General features: G+C 41.2%; 1 protein-coding gene across 1 annotated transcript in view; it reads right to left on the bottom strand.

Annotated features, from left to right (window-relative positions):
- Window positions 1–4,183, bottom strand: part of ASAH1 (N-acylsphingosine amidohydrolase 1) — a 50,571-nt gene extending 46,388 nt beyond the window's left edge. Inside the window, exon 1 of the mRNA XM_047854952.1 lies at window positions 4,025–4,183. Coding sequence (XP_047710908.1) covers window positions 4,025–4,102 — 78 coding nt within the window. The 5' untranslated portion in view covers window positions 4,103–4,183. The remainder of the gene's footprint in view (window positions 1–4,024) is intronic.
- Between the last annotated feature and the right edge of the window lie 15,519 nt (window positions 4,184–19,702).

The following is a 19,702-nucleotide window of genomic DNA, read 5'->3' as shown; positions in this document are numbered from 1 at the left end:
GAAACGTGCTTGTCCCTCCTCCTCATCCAACCCTTCCTTCTGCTCATTCTACCTCCTACTTTTCTCTGGAACCATCTACTTCTCTCCCTCTCCACTGCACCACCCTCCACATGTATGTCACCCTCCACCTGTGTTCTCCCCTGGACTAGTCTCCTCATATCCACCCCTGCTCACTTCCAACCCAGACTTATCTTTTTATTTTTTTGAGAGTTCATTTATTTTGAGAGAGAGAGAGAGAGAGAGAGAGAGAGAGAATGGGAGGGAGAGAATAAGAACAGGGGAGGAGCAGAGAGAGAGGGAGAGCAAGACTCCCAAGCAGGCTGCCAGCAGCCAGCACAGAGCCTGACTCTGGGCTCAATCCCAGGAACTTCATCAACTCAGATCATGACTTGAGCCAAAATCAAGAGTCAGATGCCCAAATGACTGAGCCACCCAGGCACACTGCCCCCCCACCAGACTTTTTAAAATGAAAACACTTGGGGCACCTGGGTGCCTCCGTCGGTTAAGCGACTAGCTCTTGATATCAGCTCAGGTGGTATCACAGTTCCTGAGATTGAGCCCCCATCAGGCTCTGCACTGACAGCGTGAAGCCTACTTGGGATTCTCTCTCTCTCCCTCCCTTTCTCTCTCTGCCCTCCCCACCCTAACCCCCTTCCAAATAAATAAACTTAAAAAAATAAAATAAAAACTCTTCCCAAGGCCACAGAGCCCTGAATGACACTGTCTCCATCTCCCTCTTCAGACATTTCTTGTGCCATTCCCATCACCACCGTCTTTTAGTAGGTCTTTTAATAAAGTCAGTAATTAAGAATGACTCAGGAAGGGGCGCCTGGGTGGCGCAGTCGGTTAAGCGTCCGACTTCAGCCAGGTCACGATCTCGCGGTCCGTGAGTTCGAGCCCCGCATCAGGCTCTGGGCTGATGGCTCAGAGCCTGGAGCCTGTTTCCGATTCTGTGTCTCCCTCTCTCTCTGCCCCTCCCCCATTCATGCTCTGTCTCTCTCTGTCCCAAAAATAAATAAACGTTGAAAAAAAAAAAAAAAAAAAGAATGACTCAGGAAGACCTTAAAATATGCTATATTCTGAAAAGCCTCAAACACAAAACCCACAGACATTCCAAATCAATAATTTTGTTTGTAACTTAAAGCCAGTCTTCATTGTTCACATTTATCGAAAGTAGTTTTGAAATATCTTTTGTTACTAAGTCGCTATGCACAGTTCATAGTAGGATTCAAAAAGTGCTTATTCTCATCAGGGAATGAGGTCACTAGACTTCTATGAGGTTCCAAAGGTCCTTTCAGCCAGAATTTTTCAGATCAATAAAATATTAAGAGAGGCCCAGCACAAGGGAGTCCAAATTTTTATTCTTCTATGTGGAGGTGTTAAAAACAAACAACCCCCCCCCCACCACCACACACAGAAGAAAGAACACTTTAATAACAAAAATTGAAAAGCCATAAAGTCAGAATAGCAGCTAACATTCTAAATGAATAATTTTGGTTTGATGCCCTCATTTTTCTCATTTCATTAAAGATTTGTGAAAACAGGTTCCCAAACTAAAATCAGTAGCTAGACAAGACTTTGACACCCCTATCCTAGATAAGAACTACTGTTTTTTTTTTATTTTTTTTATTTTTTTTTTATTTTTTTAATTTTTATTTTTTTTATTTTTTTTTTTTTTATTTTTATTTTTTTTTCAACGTTTATTTATTTTTGGGACAGAGAGAGACAGAGCATGAACGGGGGAGGGGCAGAGAGAGAGGGAGACACAGAATCGGAAACAGGCTCCAGGCTCTGAGCCATCAGCCCAGAGCCCGACTCGGGGCTTGAACTCACGGACCGCGAGATCGTGACCTGGCTGAAGTTGGACGCTTAACCGACTGCGCCACCCAGGCGCCCCAGAACTACTGTTCTTCTAAAGACAGCTTCATCAAGGCTCTTGCTTGAGGGGCACCTGGCTGGCTCAGTCAAAATTCGACCCTGGATCTCGGGATCATGAGTTTGAGCCTCATATTGCATGTGGAGATTACTAAAAAATAAACACATAAACTTTAAAATAAAATAAAAACCTTCTTGAAAAAAATAAAGTATTGAAAGAGGGGAAAAAAGCAGCCCCTGACATCTAAAACTGTTCAGAGGTTCATAATTAGACCCCAATATGATTACAAACTGGTATGATACTTACATGAAGGCCACTTCTGTTTGCCTGTTGGATATAACTAATCTCATGGAATACCCACTGCAGTTAAGGTTCCTCTGAGACGTGATAAAATGAAACAAAGCAAGGCTACTTCTGTTTTAAGCACAGACAAAACAAGGGTATTGTGCAACCTACAAAATACCAAACATCACCTTCTCTTGCTAAATTAATGTTTCTTCTTTACCCAATCACAGAATTTTAAAAGTACCCAATCGTGGAGTGCCCGGGTGGCTCAGTTGGTTAAGAGCTTCCGATTTAGGCTCATGTCACGATCTCATGGTTCCTAGGTTCAGGCCTACGTAGGGCTATGTGCTGACAGCTCAGAGCCTGGAGCCCACTTTAGATTCTGTGTCTCCCTCTCTCTCAGCCCCTCCCCAGCTCATGCTTCCCCCCCCCGCCCCCCCCCGCCTCTCTCAGCAATGAATAAACATTAAAAAATTTTTTTAAAATATCTGATCTAGAGCAAACCCCCTGTTCCTTGGACCCACCCTCAAATTACATAACCCAAGTCCAGATTATGAAATAGGTTTTGCCAAATGCCTTTCTACCGAGAGGGCAAAAGTTTGCGTTCTTTTTCACTGCAAAGAGTAATAAACCTAATTTGTTCAACTACAGATGTGTTTACTGCTGGCCTTTAGCCGACGGCACTGAAGAGTATCAAAGTATTAAACTCTTTTAAAATACTCATAATCCCAACCACTTTAAAGCAAATGAATTCCCTATACACTCTAAAACAACCCTAATTTTATGTCTTCTTATGCCCTTCCAGTTCTTGTCCACATGTATATACTGTGTTTTTCTGTTACTGAAATCACTGTACATACTATTTCATTCTGCTTTTGCTTAATGTTCTATCAATTTTAATGAATGAATAACATCCCACCCTGATTTTATTCTTAAATCATTTCTCCTCAGAAAAATAAGAGTAAATGGAGAGAATGCATATCCTGTTCCCACTGCTGACATCCTAAGCTATTCAAGACCACCCTCATCTAACCTCAGGTCAGATGCACCCAAGTTCCTTTATATCTGATCTGCTGGCCTGTCCATTTACTCTGTAAATGGAGTCTTACTGTTTCCAAAGAAGAGCATTATGAAAGAGCACCAGACTAGGTGTCAAGAGGCCTGAGTATCTAGGCATACTCTCTAAACAATAGTGTAACCTCTGGCTAAACGTTTTCCCACTGGGTTTCCTTCCTCCTCTGTAAAATAAGTCAGGCTGGTCCCTCAGTGTCTCTTGCAGTTAACAAATCTGACTTCCCCTGACTTCCTTCTGGGGAAAGTGCCACGGGACAGGCGTTCCCATGACTGGGGGTCAAGGCCACAGCAGCCACATGGGGCCAGTCTGGGCAGCTCCCACAGCCCTGATTGTGGACTCCTCGGCCTTTCCCAGGGATCTCAGGAGCCTCGGGGGCAATCTCTCCCTCAGCGCCTCTTCACCTGGCAAAGAATGCCCCAGTCATCAAGCAGTCTCTCGCTTAATTGAGTTATGTACACAAGTCGACTGAACTTTTCTCTTAGCAGTGCAGGATGCGCAGGCCTGGAACTGGTAGAACAAGTGCAATCACTCAAATTTGGGGAGCGTGCAAATCACAACCAGCATTCCGCAGAGGCCAGGATTTCCTTAAAGGTTTTCTTGTCCAAAGTTGTACGGAATCAAACCGAGGTAGGGTTCACCAGCCCACTCTGCACGCACACTGCCAAGCGGGATACCGTAGACCCCGGAAAGATGCTGCCCCGCACCAGGTGTTCCTCAAGCCACACCCGCACCTGAGCCACCTCCACGCTGCATGCCCCTCTCCGCTCCTTCCCCTAGAGCTCACTCACCGGCGGCGCATTCTGTGCCACGGCACAGGTGGCAACCACGGTCAAGAGTACGAAGGTTAGGCGACCCCAGCCCAGCATGGTCCCGGTAGCTCTGAAAGACGCCTACCGAGGCTGCAAGAAGTACCACCTGAACTCGAAAGCAGGCCTCGCCCCGCCGCCTTGTGACCAGATGCACGGGGCCGCACCAAACGAGACGGGGGGGGGGAGCGACGAGATGGGGCCAAAAAGAGAGGCCGGGGCTTTTCGGTGTTGCGGCAGCTGTAGCAAGAAGAGGAAGCCTTCCGAAAGGAGTGAGGAGCGGGGAGCCCTCGCGATGGGAGTCAGAGCTCGCACGAGGACTGCGATATTGGTCGGGCCTCTCCCCCGGTCTCCTGGGCAGTGGTTGGGCCCAGCCAGAGGCCCGCCCCCGGTGGGTGGGGCTCAGTAACTTTTCTCCGGATCGCGCCCTATGGAGGTCCGCGCGCACTTCTGGACCCACTCCGCTGCGGGCTGCCGGACGACATACGCCGGGAGCTCCCGCTCTACTCCGAGCTTGGTGCTACCTGTACGATGTCCCCAAACGGCCCAGGACGAGCTGTTCATTCGGGCTACCCGGTACCAAATGCTCACGAAACGGACCCAACTCACAAGAGTCTCAAAACGCGGAGGCATAACCCGCTACTGCGACTCATTTTTGCACTCTGAGCAGAGCAGGCCCGAAGTGAGTGCGTTTGTTCATCCTGACCATGGAGTCACTGGACGGGCTCAGTTGTTAGGGGCAGGGAGGGGGGTGGTGGGAGTCTAATCCCTACCGACACTCCGGACTAGGAATTACCCATTTAGCTTTCACCGCAGAGCTGACAAGCCACAGAATTTAGGTTTCAGTTACTTGAGCTTAGACACAGGTGGAATGATCAGGTAGAATTGCAAACCTTCCTTCACTGATGTATTCAGCTACTGAGCAGCTGTTTTCATCTAACTCGTGAAAGCCTTTAGGCTGGCAGAACTGAGCTAAACCCGGGAGGAGGGGGTGTATTCCGTGTTGTTTAGCCTGCACCTGAAAAACAGTTAATTGCTTGTCATTCATACCTTCCATGGACATGATTGTCCTGTTGGATGTTACTTAAAAGTGCGACTGGAACCCCTACCACCCGGATTGCACTTTCTGGTAGAGTCTTTAGGATATCCTAACTAGCATTGTTTTAATGCTTAATGAAGCTTAGAATACTTTCACTAAAATCTTCATTTATTTCTTTTTTCCTGTGTGTGAGAAATTATAATTTTACTCATTTATAATCCTTCCTTAGAAAAATCAATCTTTTTACTTGGAGATTGGGAAATGAGAATTTAATGTTTGGTGCAGGGTGCTGGGGTAGAGAATCTTCTTGTCAGCCTTAAAATACCCAGTTAATTTACCAGCAGAATAAGTTTGTTGGGAATGGCAGAGTAATTGCAATTTGGGACACTGAAACTATGGCAAACCGTAGGCAAGTTGGTAGAACAAAGAAGAGAGGACTGTTTTTGTGGAGTAAAGGAGACAGTTGGAATCTATTTGAATCGAAAGTCCATTGGAGGAGAGCAAGAGTTCGGTTGTGGCCACTCCTCATTGTCTGAGTTGTGGGGATAGTAAGAAATTTTCCTTTCTATTACTGGGGTAGTAAAGTAAGCTTCTTCCTATTGTGGAAGGTACAGGTAAGCTTTTTCCTCTTGGGGTCTGTAAAAGGTGGAAGTGGTAGTGTGTGAGAAGTCTCCCTTCAGGACTTCCCAACTCCATTTTAAGTGAGATTTCCTTTGTTCATTTTCACACTCCTTTTGAGGAAGTTTGACTTTTGAAACATATCACATGATTAAAGTGGTTCCTGACGAACAGTGAATAAGCAGATAACAGAAATGTTAATTAATTCAAGAAATATTTGCTATCAGCCTACAATGTGCCAAGCATTTCTCCAGACACTGACTGGGGTTAAGCAGGTAACAAAAAAGAAAGTTCTTCCCTCACGAGGCTTACATTCTAGATGAGAAATGGACAATAAATACAATACATAAGAAAGTTCATATAGAATGTTAGAAGGTAATAAATGTTGTAGAGAAAAAGCAGAGTAAGGGGGATCATGAGTGAAGAGAGTCAAGGGCACCTGGGTGGCTCAGTTGGTTAAGCGTCTGACTCTTGGTTGGGTTCAGGTCGTGATCTCATGGTCTGTGAGATCGAGCCCCACATCAGGCTTGGTGCTGGGAGCACTGAGCCTGCTTGGGTTTCTCTCTCCTCTCTCTGTGGCCCTCCCCCCCTCAAAATAAATAAACATTAAAGAAAAAAGTGGGAAGAATCAGTGTTAAATAAAAGGGACACAATAGGCATTATTGAGAAGGTAAAGTCTGAATAGAGATGTGGAGGTGAGGGAGTTATCCTGGTGGATGTCTAGGAAAGAATTTTCCAGAGAGTGGGAGCGACTGGGACAAAGGCTTAAAAAGAGAATGTCTGGCATGTGTGGCTAGGCAGGGAAGGCAGTGTACGTAGAGCAAAAGGAAGGGAGGGAAAAGAGTCGATAACATCTCTGAGAAGGAGAGTAAGGCAGATTACACAGGCCGTTACCAGCCATTGTAAAGGACTTCAAATATATTGAATTATTTTGGACCTTAAAATCAGTCTGTAGAAGGAGAGGATTCCCATCTTTTAGTGTATAAATAGCTATTTGGTTTGAAGATCATTCACCTTAAATGCCACTGAGGGCACCTTAAACATGTCACCAGATGTGTATTTTTTTCCTCTGAGAGGATATTCATTGGTGGTAAGTGGTCTAGCAAAATCAAATTCTTTATGCAAAAAAAAAAAAAAAAAAAAGATGTCAATTGGCATAATATTCTTAGGCACAATTTTTGTATAATTTTGCATTTGACTTTCAAAGGGCTTTTATATACTGTTGATTGTTTTCAAATTAAAAAATTTAAATTCACTTTTCCAAAATATACCATTTTATGCATTTATTTTTTTATTTTAGGGAGAGAAAGTGCATACATACATGCGAGTGGGGAAAGGGCAGAGAGAGAGAGGGAGAGAGAGGATCCCAAGCAGGCTCCGCTCTGTCACACAGAGCGTACGTGACGAGGGGCTCAATCTCATGAACTATGAGATCATGACCTGAGCCAGAATCAAGAGTCAGTTGCTTAACCAACTGAGCCACCCAGGTGCCTCCATTTAAAAAAAATTTTTTTTAATGTTTATTTTTGAGAGAGAGCGTGAGCAGGGGAGGGGCAGAGAGAGACGGAGACACAGAATCCGAAGCAGGCTTCAGGCTCTGAGCTGTCAGCACAATTTATGTGTCAGCATATATATTTTCCTACTCCATTCTTAAGTACTAGAAATATACAAAAAGCCAAGGTGAGGCGTGTAGTCATAGGAAAAAAATTTCCTTGGTTTGCAGCATACTGATGTATTCACAGAAAATGACATTTAAATGTACAAATAAGTGACTGTGTCAGTGGGAAGAGTGATTCAAATACTGTCTTCACAACAAGCATCACGTTTAAGACTTGGATAACCTGTTTAGTATGCAAGAGTCAGTGTAATCAAATTGTTTATCAGAATAGCATAAGTACTTGGCAAGCTGTGGACCTTTCCAAATCTCCTCCTAACATTCCTAGGTTTCTGAGGCGGAGCCTTGATTTAAAGTCTATCCTAGCCTAGTGTTTGAGTTTGAAAAATAAACCTCTTGCCATAAGTATTTACCATTGAATTAATTAAAAAAAAAAAGGCTTACTATATTTAAAAGGTAATCTGAGTTTCCAAACTTAGATTACTGTCTACTTTTCAGGAAGGATTCTAGAGAATAAAAGATGTAAAAAATGGAAAATCGGAGGTCATGCAAAATTGTTACCTGATTTCTTCTCTTCCAGTAGGTTTACCATACTAAGAAAGATTACTTGCTTTGTGTTTTACTTGTATATAGAAAAAATATTCAATCATTACCTTCAGCTCAAGGCATTGTGTTACACAACCATGAATTCAGTGCTCACATTGTACCTAATTGTCCTTTCTTACATAGTGTCAAAATAAAATAATTACTTAATTATCCTTCGCTTTGCAGTTATCTTTCTGTTTGGGAAATATTTTTGATATTTTATTGAATCTTTGATATCTCAGGCATGTTAGAGTTTGAAGAGCCACTTTAAAAAAATCCTTTTGTCCTATTTGTACTTTTTTTTTTATTATTCTGACCCAAAAAGTATTTAATTTAGCTCAAATCCAATAATCTCTCATTTTTTTGTTCTGACTTAATATTCTTATGTAGTTCCATTTGCCATAAACCCTTATGGATACCTATTTAATGTTCTGGCCATTAGGAGAAATGTTGTTTCTCCTAGGTTTGTGGTAAATTCATGTATTCTCTCAATACATTTTGAGCACTAGGTGCTGAATAACTCGTGAACAAATGGCCCTTGCCTTCCTGGGGCTTTCAGTCTTGTGGTAGGGAAAAATGATGATGGAGGGGAAAATGTAAATCAAATGAGTATCTGGAGAACTTTCAGTACATTCAGATCATTTCTCCATACTCATCTCTGGTTTAGTATTGTACATGTTACACTGACCTCATTTCCACTCCTCCGTGATGCAGCAGCCACATGATTTGGATGAGCCTTCTCCTTCTCCTTCTTCTCCCTGGAGGTGGCCCCTGGTTGGCCTGACATTGAGGTTGCTTGCCCTGTCCCTCTTGCCACCGTGCTTGGCTTTGGCTTTAACCATGGAGACTCTTGAATCCAACAGGCCATGGTTTGAAGTTCAAGGTTTTGCTCTATGATTGAGGCAACTGTCCTTTATCTTCTAACAGGAAAAAGGAAGCTAGTAGCCCTCACTGCTACTGGCATGCCTTTGAAATGCTGTGCATTTCAAGGGAGCTGCCTAAGGAGGAACAGATAGTGTGGACAGCACAGAGGAGAGATGGACAGAAACCGGGTCATGATGACATTGTTAAGCTGCTAGATCAACGAACCTTGGAGCCTGTCCAATAACTGGACTCTTCATTCATGTGAGCCACTACTCTTCTTTATTATTTAAGCTAGTTCAGGTTGGTTTGCTTGTGAGTTTGTATCTGAGAGCATCCTAATGGATGCACATATTAAAATAGGTATTGCTATCTTCTGAAGAGCGGAGGATTTATTGTAAAAGCTATATAATGCTTAAGTTTTAAGACCTTCTTCACTCACTTGTTCAGTCCTCTTCCAGACTTTTGACTTAATTTCACACTTGTAATTTTATATTCTTTTTCTTAAAGAGGACTATCCAAATTGTATAACCTCTGGCCTCACAACACCTGGATGTACCATCAGATGTTTTGGGGAGAAAATGTCCACCTTTCCCTCTAATTCCTTCCATGCACATCTCCCTAAGAGAGGAGTGGCTTACCTAGTGGGTAAAGAGCTGGAAGGGTCACTGCGCACATGTGGCCTGGCCTCTCCGGCTTTCTCATTCGGATCTGCTTGCCCATAGCGGTACGTTCACTGCAGCAAGCCCCAGGGGACAAGAGTAGAGGGGAATTAGTTGCTGCCTTTGACCACATCTTTCAGAACTGGCACTTGTCCAGCAAAGGTGAAAAATACTGTGTTAACATGATGGCTGTGAAGACTTTGAAGGAAGCATCATGAAGGGCTGGTGGTGCGAGATGTGGAGAGAAGCTAGTCAAGGACTGGAGCCTTTTGCAAGTCCTTGTGTCTGCTACCCCCAGCCCAGCCTCTTCCTGCCTTCAGTCTACACCCCTCATGGTACAAACTGGCTGTACCCACTGGGGAAGCAGTTTGCATCTGTTCAGGGACCGAGTGCATAAATACATTCCTGAATGGAAAGACTTGGGATCCCATCTTGGCCTTAGGTCCAAGGGTTTTCTCTATTCCAGTTTACTCAGCAATAAAGCTCATATTGATCTCCATTTAATGCCTTTGTATATTTCTTAGACATTTTCACCTGGAAGGTGAGGAGAAAGATCATCACCCTGAAATGACAACAGAAGTCAGCAACAGCAATTACAGTAATTACGTATAAAAAGTACTATATGACCAACTAACAGTACCAAGCAAATCCTAAGTGCTATGTGGGAGAATACAAATTCCTGATCTCAGGGGGTTGACAACTGGAAAAGAAAATAGCACTAACATATATACATATCAACTTATGAAGCCAACCACAATTCAAACATTTTATATATGTTCAATTACTAGACTGAACCATATGAAATTGCCATTTTTGTAGGCTAAAAAGTAGTTAAATGTCAACATTTTCACATGGCCATGCTAATGTTGCCAACGCCCGACATACTCACAATTATTTGACTCGATTTGGAAGCTGGTGCCATCACACTAGATAGCTGTAGACCTTTGGTGGGCACTGCTTCCCCTCACCCCTTGGAGATTTTTCATGCCTGGCTCACTGTCACTCTTTCTAATTTGATTTTCAATATTCTTAGTGACTGCAATATCCACAAAAAACAATTCTTTTAATATTCTGGTTTCTTGACCTCTTGCCTTGCGATGTTCTTGACCTCTATTTTACCTCAGATACCCAATTCCACATTTGTATCTGAGACATTGGAAAACTTACTTCATTTTGCTTAAAAATACCACTGTCTTTGACTCTTCCTCACTGGCACAAGATCTTCAGAGGATCTTGAATATCCTCTGTTGGTTTTTTCTCATCATTCGACCTCTATATATGGGGTGGCCCAGGGCTGTCTTCAGATGTCTTTCCTTCTTTTCCTCTGCTCACTCTTTATAGGATCTCATCCAATCTCATGACATTGATGCCTTCTCTCTATTGATGACTCTCTAATTTATATCACAAGCTCAGACCTATCCCATGAACTCTCATCTGTCTTTTCAACATCATCTACTTTGTATATGTAATAGGTATCTTAAGCTTATCATGTTTAAAAATGAACTTGTGGGGTGCCTGGTGGCTCAGTCGGTTGAACATCAGACTTCAGCTCAGGTTATGATCTCACAGTTTGTGGGTTCGAGCCCCACATCAGGCTTTGGGATGACAGTGCAGAGCCTGCTTCGGATTTTCTGTCTCCCTCTCTCTCTCTGCCCCTCCCCTGCTTACACTCCCCCTCTCTCAAAAATGAATAAATATTTTTTAAAAAATGAATTCTTTATTTTTTCTGTCCTAATCCACACTGTCCCTATCTCAGTAAATGACAATGCCATTTTCTAGTTGGCTTGGACCAAACCTTTGACTTTTCTCTTTAAAAAAAATTTTTTTTTTTAATGTTTGAGAGAGAGAGAGTGTGCGTGGTGCAAGCAGGGCAGGGGAAGAGAGAGGGAGACAGAGGATCTGAAGTGGGTTCCGCGCTGACAGCAGAGAGCCTGATGCAGGGCTTGAACTCATGAACCATGTGATCGTGACCTGAGCCGAAGTTGGACACCCAACCGAATGAGCCACCCAGGCACCCCTGACTTTTCTCTTTCTTACCATACACCCATACACCAGCAAATCCTATTGCATCTACCTTCAAAATGTATTATATGCAGAATCTGATCACTTCTTACCAGTTCCACTTCTGTCTTGGTCCTACTTACTCTCGTGTGGATTACTGTTTAACCTTGTAATCAGTGTCCGCTTTTTCCCATCATGTAATCTCCACATGAATCAGATCGTGTCACTCCTCTCCTCCAAACCCTCCACTGACTTCCTGCCTCACTCAGAATGGCAGCCAGTGTTCTTACCATGGCTCACAAGGCCACTTGGGCCCTGGCTAGCCTGCTACTTCTCTGATCTCATGTCCTTCCAGCTTTGCCTTTTCTCATGATGCTATAGCCACACTCGTCTTCTTTACAGACTTTAAACATGTCAAGTACGCTTCATTTGAGAAACTTGGTACTAACTTCTCCCTCTGTGTAGAGTGTTCTTTCCCAGATACTTGTGTGGTTCACACAAATGCTCAAATAGTCCTTTATGAGGGAAGCCTTCCCACAGCATCATGTATAAGAATTCGCAGGTATTCTTTTTCCCACTTTTTTTTAATTAAATTTTTTTAAATTTAATTTTGAGAGAGAGAGAGAGACAGAGTGTGAGCAGGTGAAGGGCAGAGAGAAGGAGAGACAGAATCTGAAGCAGGCTCCAGGCTCTGAGCTGACAGCACAGAGCCTGACGCAGGGCTCGAACTCACTAACTGTGAGATCATGACCTGAGCCAAAGTCGATGCTTAACGGACTGAGCCACCAGGCACCCCCTCCTTTTTCCCACTTAACCTGACTCCAAACATCATCACCACCTGCTGTTACACATATTTTCTTTTTGTTTAGTTTCTGTCTCCTGGCCAGAATGTAAGCCTCATGAGGGCAGGGATTTTCTTTTGTTTACTGCTTAGTCTCAGCACTTAGAACAGTGTCTGACACATAATAACACTCTATAACAAATAGTTGTTGAATAAAGGAACTGCATTAATATCATATACCAAGTGTTGTCTAAAATAATGTAAGGCATCACCAAATTACAAATGGATTTGTTTCCCCAGAAGCTTTTAAGTTGGGCATTTGGAAATCAATATGCATTTTCCATGCAGATATGAAGGAAGTACTGTTATTATTTATTCCCATCTTATGGTTGAGAAATCTGAGACTTAGGATAAGTAACTGTGCTTAGGTTTTTCCTATTCCAAGTACACCTAACCACTACACTAAATTCCCAGGCCAGATCACAAAACCAATATGTACATCCCATAGTTCTGATATATTCTATAAAAAGGAAGAACTACAATGGAAGACACCTATCTTATACACAAACAGCTGTACCCAGAGCCTGGATTGACCTCCCAGCTCTCTAGATGGTTCACTCAATTGCCCCCATTCCTTGATGGTCTTTGCCTTCATCAGCCTTATTGCTTTCTTGCTATCCTCTCCTCTCCAGCTTTGAGCCCATGGTCCATCATTTCAACTACTCACTTGCCAATATATGAGATGTTTTTGCTTTTTGTCCTTTCATTACCTGTCCCATAAAACCCCAGCTCTGGATGAATACAACTATTTGTACTGTGCATCCGCACCAGGCCTGCTGAGTTCTGCTTGACCAATTAAGTATCATTATAAAATCACTATACACATCTTCTGAGTCCCTAATACTATATAGCAAGTCTGTGATCTCATGTACTTCATCTGTCCCTTAACAACGCTTTCAAACCCTTTTCCTGAAACTTTGATCATCTACTATTTCTTCCATTATTCTTAGGTTACCTTATCTTCTTCATGATGAAAATCTAAATTTCAGAAGGGAACGACCTCACTTCTCTGCCACCAAATCTCCATACAGGTCTGTACCTATCCCCGACCTTTCTGCTTCTCTTCTGTCACAGTGGGAAGGTTGTCCCTCTTATTTAAGTCCAATCTTTTTACTTGTCTTCTAAGTTCTCACTTCCTTTTTAGGAATACGATGCGATAAATTATGCCTTCTCTCTTGCATTTCCAACTTCTTCTCTCTTGGCTTCTTGACATTAGCATTTAAACATACTCAAATCTCCTCTACGTTAAGAATAAAGTCTCCCTTGGATCCTGTGCTAATCTCACTCTCCTCCATTTGTAGTCAAAGTCCTCAAAAGAGTACTACACTGGAAATTCCCAGACATTGATCCCTAGACAAGCACCAGATTGTCAGGAGATTTGTATGCATTTGTGGTAAAATAGGAAACAAATAAGTTAATGCTGCCCTCGTCTACCCGTATAGCCATCTATATGTTGGGTCAAAATTACCAATTTTCTCCTTCTAAGAATTGTCTTACACTTTCCAAATATGTAAAATCTTAGATCTTTTCTTTTCTTTTTTTTTTTTTTTTTTTTTTTTTAAATTTTCAAGAGAGAGTCAGAGCACTAGCAGGGCAGGGTCAGAAAGAGAGGGAGACACAGAATTCAAAGCAGGTTCCAGGCTCTGGAGCTGTCAGCACACAGCCCAATGCTGGGCTCGACCTCATGAATCATGAGATCATGACCTGAGCCAAAGGTGGACGTTTAACTGGCTGAGCCACCCTGGAGATTCCATATTTATCTTTTAAAAACACTCCACTTGTGCTTGAATATTCTATCTTCCTTAGCTCTGTGCTAATTTCTAGAAATAAATTCCAAGAAGGAATAGTTTCTGCATTTTTTGTTTTTCTCTGTATGGTATATATCTCTCTTATGATAAGTGTATTAGAAGATGGCAAAGAAATTAGTAGTCTTTTATAAAATCTAACAGAGGCAACTCCATGTGGATAAGAGGTATCCCTCACTAGGTATCAGTTAACTCTGTAAATTATCTTTTGTTGTAGTTCTAAATAATTCACTGCATTTTACAGAATATATGGTCTTTGTTCCCTTTTTTTATTTTTGGAGGCCAACTTTATGGCTAAGCATGAGTCTAATTTTTGCATGTTCTAAATCCCTGAAAGAGTATGAATCCTGTTATGTAAAGTGGTATTTACATATCCCATAGATCACACTTTATGATCATTCCATTCAATTCTCAGAGTTTTGTCTGCTTGATTTATTAATTATTTATAGAGGTATGCTACAGTAGATTTTCCAGTTTCTCTTTGTGGTTCTCAAGTTTTGCTTATAGATTTTAAGGCTGTTATTAGATGTGTATAAGTTTAGAACCATTTTATCTTCAAAGTGAAAAGACTCTTTATCACTGTATAGTAACCTGATTTATTTATATAGTAATTTCTTTTGAATTTGTAGTTATCACAGCCAAAAAATGTTAGAATATCTTTTTTCCATTATTTGATTTTATGAATTCTTATGTCCCTTTAAGCAATTTTTGCTTGACATTTAAAAATCCATTTGAAAAATTTTGGAGTGCTTGGCAATTTACATTCATTGTGAATGTAACACATTACGTGATTTCTCCTATTTTTCTTTTCCTTTTTAAATTTCTTTTGGATTAATTTTTTCCCCTTTTTGTTGGAGAATATATATTCTTTGCCTCTTCTTTCACTGGTGACCCTAAGTATTTTAATTTGCCTACTTAACAGAGTATAAAGTTAACATTTTTTTTCATCTCTTAAACATATCTAAGACCTTGTAATAGTTTGTCCAGTGCCCCTCTCCCTGTCAATAACATCCTATTTTTGTCTAATTTTTAGTTTTAACATCCCTTCTACAAATTATTATGTTTTTAAATGTTTATTTTTGAAAGAGGGAGTGAGAGCAAGGGCGGGGCAGAGAGAGAGAGAGAGAGAGAGAGAGAGAGAGAGAGAGAGAGAGAGAGAATCTCAAGCAGGCTCTGCACTAATGAGACTGACACTGGGCTCAATCTCACCACCCTTAGCCGAAATCAAGATCATGACCTGAACTGAAATCAAGAGTTGGACGCTTAACCGACTGAGTGCCATCCAGGTGTCTCTAAGTATTATTGTTTTTAATACATTTTGCTTAGCCTCACCTGTATCTTTGATATCTTTGCTTGTCATTTCATCTCATATCTCTGACCTTCCTTCTGGGATCATTTTTCTTATGCCTAGATTTTCTCTGTTGTAATTTCTTTTAATAGTGATCTATTGGTGATAAATTCTGTTTTAATGTCAAGAATGTCTTTATTTTGCTTTAGGGTTTTTTGCCTTTTATTGAGATAATTTAATAAAGGATATCATTCTAGGTTGACAATTATTTGTCTCAGCTCACAGAAGATACTCTTCCACGGTCTTTTGGCTTCCTATCTGCTGGTGAGAAGCCAGCAATCCGCTGATTGGCCATACTTTTTGGGTGATTACTCCTTACTTTCTAGCTGTTTTTAAGACAAAACTTTTTTCTATGTAGTTCTGCAGTTTCACCACAATGTGTTTAAGCATGTATCTTTGTTAATATCATTCACGGGGATTCCAAGATCTGGTGTCTGAAAAATTCTGTTATTATCTCTATTACCTCTTTCCCATTCTGTTACCATCTTTTTATACTTCAATTGGACATATATTAGACATTTTCATTATATTCTGTGTCTCTTGATCTTTACTTCATCATATAGGCCATGTCCTTGTCTGTGAGCTGTACTTGGGGCTGGTTATTCAGATATATCCTAGTTGATTCTGTCTGGCTTTGATGTTTAACGCATTGCTGAATTTTTAGTTGTTTTTTATTTTTTGATGTTATTATCTTTTTTATATCTGCTTGGTCTTTTTATTATGTCATATTTCCTACTTATATTTGGGTGTTTTACTTCTTTAAACATGTAAGTATATTTTAATATTCTACATTTGGTATTTTTAATTGTTCTTTTTGTTTCTCTTGGCTCTAATGGTATTTTGCTTCTCTGTGTATGTTTAATTTTGACTGTGAGCTTATTTTCTTTGAAAAAAAATTTTTGGTACGATTTAAGATCAGAAAAACAGAACCAACTGAGTATTTTAAATTGAATTCTCTCCTTGAGATTTTTGTTCTCTTTTAAAATAAGTAGTAGTGTGATTCAGAGTCACAGACCCATCTGAAGTCAGCTTATGGTTACATCTCAAGACACTTTTTCCTTCCATTCTACTCAGTGCCAAACAAAACATTTCTTTGTACCCCTGTTTGTGCAATAAGATTTCTCATTGGCTGTTACCTTTGAAGGTACAGTCCTTTGTAGTCATAGATTCCCTCTTGGATGAATACAGGCACCTACATCCCATATCTTGGGCTCTTGTGGAGGGAAAAGCCCAACGTCTCCAGGAATTGGTACAACTTTCAGGTCAGAGTGGGCTTGGTATACACTCTTCTCTGATGTTCCTGCTTCTTCTTTGTTTGGTATTATCTATAGATTCCTTTCTTTGATATGGATGAGTGATGTTTAAAAAGATATTTAGCGGCCCCTGAGTGGCTCAGTCAGTTGAGTGTCCAACATCAGCTCAGGTCATGATCTCACAGTTAGTGGGTTCGAGCCCCGCGTTGGGCTCTTTCTTGACAGCTCAGAGCCTGGAGCCTGCTTTGGATTCTCTCTCTGCTCCTCCTCTGCTTGTGCTCTCTCTCAAAAATGTATAAACTTAAAGAAAGATACATAAACATATTTTATCCACTGCATTAGTTGTTTTACTAAGGAGTGCCATTCATGGTATCTCAGCTATCATACTTCTGAAAGTGGCAGCCCACGTTTTGTAAAATCAAGGTGAAACACTTCCCCTTCTCTTGGGTTTAACATGAGGGAGATGAAAAATCCCAGGAAAGAGAGAAAAAGAGAAAGGAAGAAAGAAGTCTGTACATTTAGTACTTATTAGTTTCAGACGCTGTGTAGTTCAATGGTAGGTAGATGAGCACCACTCCCCTCGGCTCCTGGGTAGGAGCTGCAAGAGTGGGGCTGGGGAAGAGAAGAAAGAATAGTGAGAGTGTTCGTAGGCACGGTAAGAGGACGTTTCATCTTTCACTGCATTTACACCATATGGCAAATTTGTCAGTAGTTTTCTAATATTAAAGAGGAAACTTTGGATCCTTATTACAGTAGGAACTGGGCGAGATTTCAAATTTCTAAGACATAATATATCTGTTAGAAAAGAAAATGCTAGCATTGGGTTGAAAAATGGTACTTTATAGTCCTTTGAATGCAGGAACTTAAATAATACAATGTATTAAAAAGAAAACAATTAGATTTAGAAATAAGACACGAAATTCAAGAAAAGAAAATTAAATCTATTAATAGCAGAGGGCATGGCACTGAGAAAGTATATCGCAAAACATTTTAAATGAAAAGTACACTGGGTAAAGGGATGCTCTTGGAGGGTCACTCAGAGATAGAGATCAGGATTTCCAATCTCAGAAGACAGTGAAGCAAAAGCGCAATGTTTAACCCAGCTGGGCTGCAGTTAAAGTGGAGTGAGAGATCAGCTGAGCCGAGAGGACAGAATTTTTAAGGCAGATGAAAGAAAGGTGGCAACGTGAATGCTGGAGTCAGTGAAACCAAGATGGGAGACCCCATGAAGACAGACTGTGAGCCAGGTTTCAGGTGGGTTCGGACGCTTAAGAGCAGAGGGGAACTGCAATGATAATGGGTGTGGATGGTATGCCCTTCACAGCCTGAGTTGATGGTGGGGAGATGAGAAGTTTCAAAAGTGATACTTGGGGCCATGGTATATGATTCTCCAACTATGGGTGCGCTGGAATGAAAGCTGAATTCAGCTTGGGAAAAACCAGAAGGGGCATTTTCATGGGAGAATTAAGTGGAAACTTTGGTTTACCCTTCTACTAAATGCTTAAGTCTTTGTCCATTTTCCTGTATTCTGGAAAGGACACCCAGAATGGTGTGGAATGAAGCTACAGGAGTAAAAGGAATGTGGGAAAGTTGGTAGTCACAGGTGGAGAGGTAAAAGCAGCAGGGGTGCGATACACAGAGGGCCTGCTGGAGAGGATTTCTGGACTTAAAATGAAGAACAAGGGAACGTGCCAGAATGTTCTGTTTGCGTAGGCAGTTGGGGAAATTATTTTTCTGGACAACATGAGGAAGGAATAAATTGAAAAACATTCCTGCTGCTGTGCAAGCTGATTTAAACTAGCATTTAGGATCGAGGTGCTGTAGAACAGCCTAGGTTGGACTCCAGTCTACTGGTCTTTCCTACATAAGCACCACACTTGAGAAAGTCATTTTACACATACAGGTGAAACCAAACTGAATGAATGCTGGTTGGCTGCTAAACTGTTACCTTAGTTTTAAGTTCTCCTGAACCTAGGTATATCCTTGGGGTTTTTCTGCTATCAGTTAAAAAGCAAACGAACAAAAAACCCTTGGTGGAATATATTTAGTAGCAGAATAAGAAAATAGGGACGAATACTTATACAAACATAAAGTATAATACAGAAAAAGAAAAAACAAGACATTAGGAGCTTAAAGCACTGCTTTTTTTTTTTTTTCCCCCTCCTATGTGATTGTAGCCATACAACTTAATTTTGTCAAGTGGCAGTTAGGGAACTAAGGTTAGAAGTCATGACTTGATTCCCTACCATGGCATCTACTTTTATTCAGGTTTCTAACTTTTTAAAGGAATAAAGAGGTATGCTTTGTTTTTTTCCTTACAGTTCCACTTAGTATCTAAGGACCAGAATTAGGAAATTGCATTATGGAAAAATAAACACTAACAAGTAGGGCTACACCCCTTTTTCTCTACTAGCAGCACTCAGAACAGGATTGCAAAACCTCATTAGATTTGCGAAACACTCTAAGAGAAATGAACACCTGAAGATTTTAATTTAAAAGTGCTGGCTATGCACTCTGAAAAAATATTTTTAAAAGGATTTTTTAAATGTTTTATTTATTTTATATATAGAGAGAGATAGAGCAGGAGAGAGGCAGAGAGAAAGGGAGACACAAAATCGGAAGCAGGCTCCAGTTTCTGAATTAAGCACAGAGCCCAATGCAGGGCTTGAACCCACGAACCGTGAGATCATGACCTGAACCGATGTGTGTGACAGCAATTTGGAGACGGTAAAAAAGTGAGTCAGTGAACTTGAAGATAGAAAAATTGAAATAATCTAATCTTAAATGTGAGCAGTCAAAAAAAAAATTGGATGTGGGGAGCTTTTTCTTTGGTCAATGTTTTTATTTTTTATTATATATAACCTTTTTGATAAGGCTACTAGGCTGATAATCAGGGGAATGCTTGGCCAGAACGCATCTTGATTTTTACAGTGCACTTGACTTTGAATGTGGAGCAGATGACAATATTTAGATGCATTTATTCTTGACCCCTGCCACTCTGCCAGATTGACTTCAGTCCTGTAACGGGGAGA

The sequence above is a fragment of the Prionailurus viverrinus genome, chromosome B1 (genome assembly GCF_022837055.1).
Source record: "Prionailurus viverrinus isolate Anna chromosome B1, UM_Priviv_1.0, whole genome shotgun sequence".
NCBI classification, from domain to species: Eukaryota; Metazoa; Chordata; class Mammalia; order Carnivora; family Felidae; genus Prionailurus; species Prionailurus viverrinus.
The sequence above is the reverse complement of the archived record's forward strand: the minus strand, read 5'-3'. Positions and strand labels throughout refer to the sequence as shown.